The sequence below is a fragment of the Thunnus maccoyii genome, chromosome 21 (assembly GCF_910596095.1).
Source record: "Thunnus maccoyii chromosome 21, fThuMac1.1, whole genome shotgun sequence".
NCBI classification, from domain to species: domain Eukaryota; kingdom Metazoa; phylum Chordata; class Actinopteri; order Scombriformes; family Scombridae; genus Thunnus; species Thunnus maccoyii.
In genome coordinates, this window is record NC_056553.1 from 18,370,463 (window position 1) to 18,382,911 (window position 12,449).

Below are 12,449 nucleotides of genomic sequence, written 5' to 3' on the forward strand. Positions count from 1 at the left end.
TTTTGAGATTTAGTGTGTACATAACTGTCAGTGGGGACTTTCTCTCAGAGGTTTGAGATGAAAGTACATATTGACAACCTTACGTACTTTAAGTCAACAGCAGCTCACTCCCAAACATATTCCTGGACCGTCATGTGTAAGACTGACTGCTGAGAGTCGAGCAGACAGCTGAGATCCGGACTGAGGACATCGTTGGGGAAGTCACCTCCAATCCCGCCAGGTCAAAGCTAAACTCGAGGTGTGAATTTGTGACTCTTGAAGAGATTCTCAAGTGGCATGTTTAGGTCCTGCAAAGGAATCTTTTTACAAAACAACAATTAGCACCTTGTTACTTGTCACTTTCCTTGGGCAGTGAAACCCCGACAGCTATCTTAACCTTAAGGAAGGCGACACTTGGAGGGGTTAAGAAGATCAAAGCCCTTCGACTCAACAGTTTGTTAAACATCTGAGCCTCTTTAGCCGGCTTTCAATCATCTCTGATTGATTGATGTGTTTATGTCTGGTTCACTTTATACTCATTTTTATTATTATAATAAATTACTTTTTCTAAATTACTGCCATTTTAATGCTGACTATCTATGTTATTGTACCCATATGTGAGTTATGTGGGACCAAGCTGAGCAATATATGGTAAAATATCTTTTACTTTTATATTTTACATATAATAACCACCTTCAAATAATTATTAATGAGACTTTTTATTAAACTGAATAAACACTTGGGTTGCACTACTACATACATCACCATCTTAGGCTCATTGAGAGTTGTCCCTCCATATGTTGTCTTAAAGCATTTATTTATGTCCACTGACCTATACAAATATAAAACACCTGCTATGGAACAATGACAGGGCAAGGTCTGGCAATCAAACAAACCTCACAAGTGTCAGAGGAAGTATTTCACAGGTTTATCTTTGTTCTCAAGGATAAAGAGAAGGAACAGTTGACGAGAAGGGCCAGAGCTTACACATGCATGGATCACTGCGACCTTGCCTGCGTCAGCAGAAGATGGATGTGTCCATATGTTCCATGCCTTTGTGTTTCAAGAATTTAGTCAACAGCAAAGATTTCACAAGTCATGCCTCAGGTTTTGGTGCAAACAAATTAAAAAAAGACTAAAACAATGGTGTGCCCATATTCTTATAACGCCATATAAAAGAATGAGAATGGGTGGGCTAAAATAGAACAAAGGCTCTGAAATTTACATTGTTGTGCTGGTGTCATCACCAGCAGGTTCTCCTTATTGGGAGCATGAGAACAAATGGTTACGATGTGAATGTGCTTAGTGTCTGCCTTATAAGTCAAAGAGGTAAACACCTCCACCTCGTAAATATCATATGGAAGATCTGAATAATTCATTTCTCTGCCTTGTAGGGTTGGACAACATCCTTTATAAAGAAAGCTGGAGGCCCGGGACACTACATGTTGTCAAACAGCCTGAGGGTGAGTACTGTGGTGGAGAATCTTAATAGACGATTATATTCTACATTAAATCTGTTGGTTTAACAGTACATATTGTGAAGTGTTGCAAGTTTGCTTAATGGTATTTTTTTCTGTATAATCTGCAACAGGTAAATTACATCAATTTGAGAAAGGGGTGAAAACAAAGGTAAAATGACATTGACAATCAATCTGGTTTAAATCTACATCATCTCTTAAGTGACAGCACAAACAATGAATTGTGAATTGTAAATTATGTTTTGTACACTTTCTGTAAGGTTGTTACTTTTTACGGTACAGGTGCCAAGATGTCAGGTGACGCCCTCATGGCGGAGTTTGGGTCAGCAGCTTCCTTCCTGAGAAAGTCAGAGAAGGAGCGTCTGGAGGCCCAGACCCGACCCTTCGACATGAAGAAGCAATGTTTTGTACCCGACCCTGAGGTGGAGTACGTTAAAGCCACAATCACCAGCAGGGATGGCGGCAAAGTCACCGTTGAGACTGAGTTTGGGAAAGTAAGTCAGACAACTACATGTACTGTGTAGTGAAGGGGAGGTAGTGATGTCACAGCAAACAAAGTGATTAGCTTATACTTATCTGACTTTCCTGCTTTAAACCCTTACAGACTGCAACCCATAAGGAGGAAGACATCCACCCTCAGAACCCGCCAAAGTTTGATAAAATTGAGGACATGGCGATGTTCACCTTCCTCCACGAACCTGCTGTGCTGTTTAACCTCAAAGAGCGTTATGCAGCATGGATGATCTACGTGAGTAATGACCACAAATCTTCTGATCTCTCCAGTGTCAGAAACCTTATTACCATTAACAAGTACAACTTTTATGTGTCTTTGTCCACAGACCTACTCAGGGCTGTTCTGTGTGACTGTCAACCCCTACAAGTGGCTGCCAGTGTACGATCAGGCGGTGGTCAATGCCTACAGAGGAAAGAAGAGGACTGAAGCTCCTCCTCACATCTACTCTATCTCTGACAACGCCTACCAGTACATGCTGTCAGGTATGTTCACCTCAATGTCCACTTTGCGTTTGGAAACTGTACTGTTCTCTCTGACACCATGCAAATGTTCAAAGAACTGACACTGATCATTGTCTTAAATCTTGCAGACAGAGAAAACCAGTCTATCCTTATTACGTAAGTAATTCATAAAAATCATATCTGTTTCTCTTTTGAAGAGCACTGATTCTGTTTTTACAAATATCTTCATGACATGTTCAGTTTACATGTTCAGTGGTTTTCATCCCCAGTGGAGAATCTGGAGCAGGAAAGACTGTGAACACCAAGAGAGTCATCCAGTATTTCGCCAGCATTGCAGCTGTTACTGGCAAGAAGGATGCTTCTCAAGAGAAAAAGGTTGGATTATGTGTATATTATAATAAACATAATAAATGGTGTTTTTAATTTTTGGGCTTAAATTTTGCATCCATTTCAACCACAGGGCACCCTGGAGGATCAAATCATCCAGGCTAACCCTGCTCTGGAGGCTTTTGGAAACGCCAAGACCATCAGAAATGACAACTCCTCCAGATTTGTAAGTTCGGTCATTGGACAAGCACAGACATGAATGTGTTATGTTTACAACATCTAACCAACATTTTCTCATTACAGGGTAAATTCATTCGAATTCATTTTGGAGTCAGTGGCAAACTGTCTTCAGCTGATATTGAAACTTGTAAGTACACAGTACATAAATAATTAATGTTAGGAAAAGAGTTCTTACAGGACCGGAATATATCTTAATACCAATATGTTACATGTTTTTCAGATCTGCTGGAGAAGTCTCGTGTCACTTATCAGCTCAAGGCTGAGAGAGACTACCACATCTTCTATCAGATTCTGTCCCAAAAGAAACCAGAGCTGCTGGGTAAGAACCAATCATCCATCTATTAAATGCAGACAACACATAATGTTTATTGAAAGACATCACATTTTACAATTAAATGTATTCTATTTTTCAGAGATGCTGCTTATAACAAGCAACCCCTATGACTATGCTTTCATCTCGCAAGGAGAGATCTCTGTTCAATCAATTAATGATGCTGATGAGTTAATGGCAACTGATGTAAGGAATATACAGTACTGTATTTATCAAACATTGAGGTAACCTACAGTACCACGGGGCCTTGCATTTTAATAAAAAATTGTGATGAACAATTTTATTATTATTATTATTCATTTTATTAGGAAGCTTTTGATGTGTTGGGCTTCACCCAAGAGGAGAAGAACAGCATTTACAAGTTGACTGGTGCCATCATGCATTTTGGAAACATGAAGTTTAAGCAGAAGCAGAGGGAGGAGCAGGCAGAGGCTGATGGCACAGAGGGTAAGCATGGCTTCCAAATCTTTATCACTCCAAAAACTCTATAGTCATATACTCTGAAACTTTTCTTGTACTGTTGCAGATATGGACAAGATTGCATATCTGATGGGCTTGAACTCTGCTGACATGTTGAAGGGCCTGTGCCACCCAAGGGTCAAGGTCGGAAATGAGTGGGTCACCAAAGGTCAGAGTGTTCAGCAGGTGAGACTTCGTACAAAGGGTTGTCAACGCAAATACATACTTAAGAAAAGCATAGTGCTAAAAAAACAAACTTTTACATGATCAACACTCTGTTTTAATTGATAAAAAATAGGTGTACTACTCTATTGGTGCACTGTCCAAATCGGTGTATGAGAAAATGTTCTTGTGGATGGTGGTGAGAATCAACCAATCTCTGGACACCAAGCAACCCCGCCAGTACTTCATCGGTGTGCTGGACATTGCTGGATTTGAGATCTTTGATGTGAGTGTCAGAGATTAAATAACCACATTGCATAAAAACAACTGTATTTTTGAAAGAATATACAATGAAACAGGAAAACTATTATCTTCTCTCTCAAACATTTCATCAAATGTACAGTTCAACACCTTTGAGCAACTGTGCATCAACTACACTAATGAGAAGCTGCAGCAGTTCTTCAACCACCACATGTTTGTGCTGGAGCAAGAGGAGTACAAGAAAGAGGGCATCGTGTGGGAGTTCATTGACTTTGGTATGGACTTGGCAGCCTGCATTGAACTCATTGAGAAGGTTGGTGTTTTCAAACTTGCAGATCATAGAAATTCTATTATTGTCTACCATACTATACTATACTATACTATACTATACTATGTCTATTTCCCTTTAGCCCATGGGCATCATGTCCATCCTTGAAGAGGAGTGCATGTTCCCCAAAGCCAGCGATCAAACATTTAAAGCCAAACTGTATGACAACCATCTGGGTAAAAGTCCCAACTTCCAGAAGCCGAGGATTGTTAAGGGGAAACCAGAGGCTCATTTCTCCCTGGCTCACTATGCTGGTGTTGTTGATTACAACATCACTAACTGGCTGGAGAAGAACAAGGATCCACTGAATGAGACTGTGGTGGGACTCTTCCAGAAGTCCACTCTGAAGGTGTTGTCCAATCTTTTCATTGGTTATGCTGGAGCAGAATCAGGTACATTCATACTATAAGGGAACATAATATGCTGTTTGTGCTTTTCTGACATTTATTTACCATTATAATGTTGGATGTCTATGTAATTTGAGGTCAACGTGTGTAAAAATTCTGCCTGAAAGTCAAAAGCCTAGACTTCGACCTGCTCTGAACGCTCCATTTGCAAAGTTACCTCCACTTCCTTGTCAAACTGACATCAGATTGTTTGTGCATGCCCACAAACGACTGCCTGTTCCAAAGCCTTTGTTGCTAAAGTTTTTGCTGAGGCTATTCAATGGGTTGTTTGCATTGCCACCATTTCAGATCAGATTTTTAAAATATAGACCTGGAAATGTGCATGATATGTGCCCTTTAAAACACTTGAAATATGTTGAATTGATACATATATATATGTATGTATTGATACATCTGGATATGAAATATTAATTATGAATATTGAACATTTGAACATTATATACAGCCCAGGAGTCAGGTGGAGGCAAGGGAGGCAAGGGAGGAAAGAAGAAAGGTTCTTCCTTTCAGACCGTGTCTGCATTGCATAGGGTGAATGAACTTTACATTTTTTAACATCTGTTCAAAGAGTCATAAGGTAAAGACATCTTTGAGTTTGATGAATATCTTTTTACTCTTACAGGAGAATCTGAACAAACTGATGACCAACCTCAGGTCAACTCACCCCCACTTTGTCCGCTGCATCATCCCCAATGAGACCAAGACTCCTGGGGCGATGGAGAATCCTCTGGTCATGCACCAGCTACGCTGTAACGGTGTGCTGGAAGGCATCAGGATCTGCAGGAAGGGATTCCCTAACAGGATCCAGTATGGAGACTTCAAACAAAGGTACTCTAAATGCAAAAGTAATAAAACAATCTTTCTACATCTAGAACTGCATCATGGTAAAAATGTTCTCATAGATTTGGTACATTTGTCGCCATTTCAGATACCGTATCCTCAATCCCAATGCTATCCCTGAGGGGCAGTTCATTGACAACAAGAAAGGAGCAGAAAAACTGCTGGGCTCTCTGGATATCGACCATGAGCAGTACAAGCTGGGACACACAAAGGTTGGTTCTGTGTCTACATAAAGTAACATGAACAGGGTTGAATGATGAAATTAGTCCTTTTTCTTGGGGGAAGTTAAAAAAGTTTCTGTCAATACAAGGTGTTCTTCAAAGCTGGTCTGCTGGGTCTTCTTGAGGAGATGAGAGATGATCGTCTCGCTCTCATCCTCACTGGAATTCAAGCGAGAGCCAGAGGATTACTCGCCAGAATTGAGTTCCAGAAAATTGTTGAGCGCAGGTTGGTGCTCAACATCTCATATTCATTGTAAAACAAGATTAAGAATTTACAGCCATTCTAGCGGCTCTGTGAGGCTGTACTTAGACATAGCAGAGCTTTGAGCTAAATGTACCAGCATTGTAACATGTGACAATGCTAACTTGCATGTATAATTTTAATCATATTCAGCATCTTTGTTTAGCATGTTAGCATGTTGACATTTTCCAATTAGCAGTAAACACAAAGTACAAAAAGTAGTGATTAGAATGTCAACTCTGATGACTCCTGAGTGGGACATGGATGTCTGTACCAAATTTCCTGGCAATCGCTCCAATAATAGTTGTTGAGATATTTTACCGAAACCACAAATGTGAAGCTCATAGAGGCACTGAAGGAAAAGTCAGTTATTCACACTTTCCTTCAGTCACCAATCCCAGTTAAAATGAATTCTCAGTGGATCATATATGCATGTACAGAATTTCATGATAATCCATCCAAGAGTTGTTGAGATATTTATGTCTAGACCAAAGTGGTGAACTTACCAACTGACACTGCCATACATAGTGCCATGCTAAAAAGAAAAGGTACTGGAGAGACACCCAAATTGGACTCAAACATTTTGATGTTATCCATAGGGACTCTTTACTGGTGATCCAGTGGAACGTACGTGCCTTCATGGGTGTCAAGAATTGGCCCTGGATGAAGATGTACTTCAAGATCAAACCTTTGCTGAAAACAGCAGAGACTGAGAAGGAGATGGCAAACATGAAGGAGGAGTTCACAAAACTCAAAGAGGCTTACGCTAAATCTGAAGCTCGCAAGAAAGAGCTGGAGGAAAAAATGGTCACCCTTCTCCAAGAGAAGAACGACCTGCAGCTCCAAGTCCAATCTGTAAGATAAGCCTTTCACTTTACCTAAACATTACACAGATTTATTCTAGTGTAACGATTTACAATATTGTTTTTTGAACCATCTGTAGGAACAAGATAATCTTGTTGATGCAGAGGAGCGCTGTGAGGGTCTGATCAAAAGTAAGATCCAGCTCGAGGCCAAATCCAAAGAGCTGACAGAGAGACTAGAAGATGAAGAGGAAATGAATGCAGAGCTGACTGCCAAGAAGAGGAAGCTAGAGGACGAGTGCTCAGAACTCAAGAAAGATATTGATGATCTGGAGTTGACTCTGGCTAAAGTGGAAAAAGAAAAGCATGCCACTGAGAACAAGGTAACAAATTATTTTGACTTGTTTTGATAGAACATATTTTTGACCAGAACAGGTGTGCTAACTAAATAATAATTTAGGTTAAAAACATGACTGAAGAGATGGCAGCTTTGGATGAAATCATTGCCAAGCTGACTAAAGAGAAGAAAGCTCTTCAGGAGGCTCATCAGCAAACGCTGGACGATCTTCAGAGTGAGGAGGACAAAGTCAACACTTTGACCAAGGCCAAAACCAAGCTGGAGCAGCAAGTCGATGATGTGAGTATACTTAAATGTTATTTCTGACTAAATTTCAAGTAGTGGAGACAAATGTTATGGAGTAAATGTGTGGAATGTTTTGTTTGTTAGCTTGAAGGATCGTTGGAACAAGAGAAGAAAGTGAGGATGGATCTGGAAAGAGCCAAGAGAAAACTGGAGGGGGACTTGAAGTTGACCCAAGAAAATGTAATGGATCTGGAAAATGACAAGCAGCAGCTGGAGGAAAAACTCAAAAAGTAGGCTAAAATGTTTTAGAAAGAAAATCCCAAGCACAGTACCTATCATACTACAACAACAGATTACTAAGGTGAACCATTTGATCATTTAAATGTAGGAAAGACTTTGAAATCAGCCAGCAACTGAGTAAGATTGAGGACGAACAGGCCATGGGTACTCAACTACAGAAAAAACTGAAGGAGTTACAGGTAACTGCACAAACTGCAACTTGTTATCTCTTCATTATGTGAATTCCTACATAAAATTTCTAATCCTCTGATCAATTCGTCAAGGCCCGCATTGAAGAGCTGGAGGAAGAACTGGAGGCAGAGCGAGCTGCCCGAGCTAAGGTGGAGAAACAGAGGGCCGACTTGTCCAGAGAGCTGGAGGAGATCAGTGAGAGGCTGGAGGAGGCTGGAGGAGCCACTGCTGCCCAGATTGAGATGAACAAGAAGAGGGAGTCTGAGTTTCAGAAGATGCGCAGAGACCTCGAAGAGGCCACTCTGCAGCATGAAGCCACTGCTGCTGCACTGAGAAAGAAGAACGCAGACAGCGTGGCTGACCTGGGAGAGCAGATTGACAACCTGCAAAGAGTCAAACAGAAGCTGGAGAAAGAGAAGAGCGAGCTCAGACTGGAGCTGGATGACGTGGTCTCCAATATGGAGCAGATTTCCAAGTCCAAAGTGAGTATGACCAACAAACCCTGAAGGCTAAAAAGTATGCTATGCTGAAGCTAGTTTGATCCTATGGTTTCCTATTTCCCACAGATTTTTACCGATGCCTTCATGGGATGGCAATGTGTTTAGAGCTAATTAGCAAATGTTGCATTGCTAACACACATAACTAAGAGAGTGAAGATGGTGAACATTATACCTGATAAAGATCAGCCTGTTAGCATTCTCACTGTTAGCATGATGAATCCAGCATTAAGCTCAAAGCCTCACAAAGCAAATGCGTTTTATTTTCAGACAAACCTGGAGAAACTGTGTCGCACTCTTGAAGATCAAATGAGTGAACTGAGGACTAAAACTGATGAAAGCCAGCGTATCATCAATGATTTTACCATGCAGAAAGCAAAGCTTCAAACTGAGAATGGTAGGACACATCTTTAAATCTTTGAAATTGAATATATAACATTTAAAATGGGAGGATCATTTCAGTCTTTCTTAACAAAAGGTGAGCTTTCCAGACAGCTGGAGGAGAAGGACTCTTTGGTCTCCCAGCTGACCAGAGGGAAGCAGTCTTACACTCAGCAGATTGAAGACCTCAAGAGACAGCTAGAGGAGGAAGTCAAGGTATCTTAAATGAATATAAATGCAGTATCCAGTTAGACTTTGGGTTAATTTGACAGTATGTTCATCACAGCTTATGTCATCACTTTTCAGGCCAAGAACGCACTTGCCCATGCAGTGCAGTCCTCTCGCCATGACTGTGATTTGCTGAGAGAGCAGTTTGAGGAGGAGCAGGAGGCCAAAGCCGAGCTCCAACGCGGCATGTCCAAGGCCAACTCTGAAGTGGCTCAGTGGAGAACAAAGTACGAAACTGATGCCATCCAGAGGACTGAGGAGCTGGAAGAAGCAAAGTAAGAACCATTGTGTGTCCTCTTTGACAGTGATGACATGATTTTAAGAGTGACTGAGAATGATTGTAATATGTCAAATAGGAAGAAACTGGCCCAGCGTCTGCAGGATGCAGAGGAAGCTGTTGAAGCTGTTAATGCTAAATGTTCCTCCCTGGAGAAAACCAAACACAGGCTTCTGAGTGAGATTGAGGATCTCATGGTGGATGTGGAGAGATCGAATGCTGCTGCTGCAGCCTTGGACAAGAAACAAAGAAACTTTGACAAGGTGATGACAGAAGGCAAAAATGGCACTTGAGGGAAATATGAATGGATGAAGTAATACTGAATAATGTCATGTGGAATATTATCTAACCAGGTCCTTGCTGAGTGGAAGCAGAAGTATGAGGAGTCCCAGACAGAGCTGGAAGGCGCCCAGAAAGAGGCTCGTTCTCTCAGCACCGAGCTCTTCAAACTGAAGAACTCTTATGAAGAATCTCTGGATCATCTGGAGACCATGAAACGAGAAAACAAAAATCTCCAAGGTAGGAATACAAAATTAAAACGATTTAAACGATCTATCATTTAACATAAATAGGGAGAAGAAAGGGTAAAATATGAATGAATATGTCCAAACAGAGGAAATTTCTGATCTGACTGAGCAACTTGGTGAGGGAGGGAAGAGCATCCATGAGCTGGAGAAGATCCGTAAACAGCTGGAGCAGGAGAAGGCTGAGATACAAACTGCTCTGGAGGAAGCTGAGGTGAAAAATGTTGAATGTTTTCTTATCTATATGCCTATTTTCGATTCTTTAAAAAAAAGTATTTAAGCCACAATGCGTTAAAAGAAATCAAATGATTTGCTGTTTTTTAACAGGGTTCCCTTGAGCATGAGGAAGGTAAGATCCTTCGTTCCCAGCTTGAGTTCAACCAGGTGAAGGCTGACATTGAGCGCAAACTGGCAGAGAAGGACGAGGAGATGGAGCAGTCCAAACGTAACCATCAGAGAGTGGTGGATGGTCTGCAGAGCTCCCTTGAGGCTGAGACTCGCAGCAGAAACGAGGCTCTCAGGGTGAAGAAGAAGATGGAGGGAGATCTCAATGAGATGGAGATCCAGCTGAGCCAGGCCAACAGGCAGGCAGCAGAGGCTCAGAAGCAGCTCAAGGGAGTCCACACTCATCTGAAGGTAGTACAGAGTCTTATTGTGGATGATAGCATGATTGTGGATGGTTTTCTTTGTCCTTTTCATTAGTTAAAGAATTTGATTATCTTTCTTGACAGGACTCCCAGCTGCAGCTGGATGAAGCTCTCCGTGGCAGCGATGATCTGAAGGAGAACATCGCCATTGTGGAGAGACGTAGCAACCTGCTGCAGGCTGAACTGGATGAGCTGAGGTCTCTGGTGGAGCAGACTGAGAGAGGTCGTAAACTGGCTGAGCAGGAACTGCTGGATGTCAGTGAGAGAGTTCAGCTGCTGCACTCCCAGGTATGTCTAAAGCTGTACCCACTATATGCTATTAATGCTGTTAATATTGCATACTAATGAATCTTCTATGATGATCTCTGCAGAACACCAGCCTGCTGAACCAGAAGAAGAAGCTGGAGGGAGACACATGCCAGCTTCAGAATGAGGTGGAGGAGGCCGTGCAGGAGTGCAGAAATGCTGAAGAGAAGGCAAAGAAGGCCATTACTGATGCTGCCATGATGGCAGAGGAGCTGAAGAAGGAGCAGGACACCAGCGCTCACCTGGAGCGCATGAAGAAGAATATGGAGCAAACCATCAAAGACCTGCAGCACCGTCTGGATGAAGCTGAGCAAATAGCCATGAAAGGTGGCAAGAAGCAGGTCCAGAAGCTGGAGTCTAGGGTAAGGGACACTTACTTGTTCAGATGGTTCAGTGGTTATGATGCTTATCTTCTGTGACACTGTGATCCTGTTTTCATACTGCAGGTGAGGGAGCTGGAAGCTGAAGTGGAATCTGAACAAAGGAAGAGTGGTGACTCTGTGAAAGGAGTCCGTAAATATGAGAGACGCATCAAGGAGCTTACTTATCAGGTATATTATAAACATATGCTTTCCGCATTGAAATTAATTTTCTGTGTCAGATATAAAAAGAAATGCACGACTCTGCTTATTCAACCCTGTTCAGACTGAAGAAGACAAGAAGAATCTGAGCCGTCTGCAGGACTTGGTAGACAAACTGCAGCTGAAGGTCAAATCTTACAAGAGATCTTCAGAGGAGGCTGTAAGTACAGGTGTATTCTGATACGACAGGTGCATAGCTTGCTCCCATTCTTTTAAAATAATTAACCAAATTGAACAATTTAACAGGAGGAACAAGCTAACGGCTATCTGACCAAGCTCCGTAAACTGCAACATGAACTGGATGAGGCAGAGGAGAGGGCTGACATCGCTGAATCGCAGGTCAACAAGTTGAGAACCAAGAGCCGTGATGCCGCATCCAAGGTCAGTGATGGCAACATTTTCAGCCATATTTCTGTTTTTTCTTCACAACTAATGATTGTCATTCATTGTCACACACAGAAGGGGCATGATGGTGAGTGAAGCTCTCAGCTGGAACCTTCAAAGACTCAACACTTTAACACATTAAAAGTAACTAAGCAAAATAAAGAGTGAAGCATATCAACAATCCAAACCTGTGTTGTGTTTTTCATATATCCTCATGTTTTGCTAGCAGATATATCCAACAGTCCAAGCAAGTCAGGTGAACTTGAAACTTTTATTTGCCTATAGATGCAAGGGTGAATGTCTCTGTGTATGAGCTCTACGACAGACAGTTGCCCCTGCCCCTCAGAGTGCATGCTAGGAAAGGTTTAGGTCCTCATGACCATAAACAGGAAATCAGTAGGTACTGACAGAGTGACGTTTGCACAGAACAGCATTTATTTAAATACCGGGCAATGAGGTTCAAGTTGAAGAATTCTTGAAAAACTAACATCCAACAATAAAACAGTTTGACCTGTCCATTG

General features: G+C 41.7%; 1 protein-coding gene across 1 annotated transcript; it reads left to right on the top strand.

The window, feature by feature from the left end:
• Nucleotides 1–1,747: 1,747 nt before the first annotated feature.
• Nucleotides 1,748–12,102, top strand: LOC121887939 (myosin-6-like). Its single transcript, XM_042399112.1, has 37 exons — nucleotides 1,748–1,951; nucleotides 2,062–2,205; nucleotides 2,297–2,453; nucleotides 2,561–2,588; nucleotides 2,702–2,807; nucleotides 2,893–2,985; nucleotides 3,063–3,126; nucleotides 3,220–3,318; nucleotides 3,413–3,516; nucleotides 3,639–3,777; nucleotides 3,857–3,975; nucleotides 4,088–4,237; nucleotides 4,355–4,525; nucleotides 4,623–4,932; nucleotides 5,393–5,475; nucleotides 5,567–5,772; nucleotides 5,873–5,996; nucleotides 6,095–6,231; nucleotides 6,846–7,101; nucleotides 7,190–7,432; nucleotides 7,510–7,686; nucleotides 7,777–7,922; nucleotides 8,021–8,111; nucleotides 8,196–8,585; nucleotides 8,871–8,997; nucleotides 9,079–9,197; nucleotides 9,288–9,484; nucleotides 9,566–9,749; nucleotides 9,840–10,005; nucleotides 10,100–10,224; nucleotides 10,338–10,646; nucleotides 10,742–10,945; nucleotides 11,029–11,325; nucleotides 11,410–11,514; nucleotides 11,609–11,704; nucleotides 11,791–11,925; nucleotides 12,004–12,102. Exons 1-37 carry the CDS (start codon nucleotides 1,748–1,750, stop codon nucleotides 12,022–12,024), a joined length of 5,826 nt encoding a protein of 1,941 aa, XP_042255046.1. The 3' UTR covers nucleotides 12,025–12,102.
• Nucleotides 12,103–12,449: the final 347 nt, after the last annotated feature.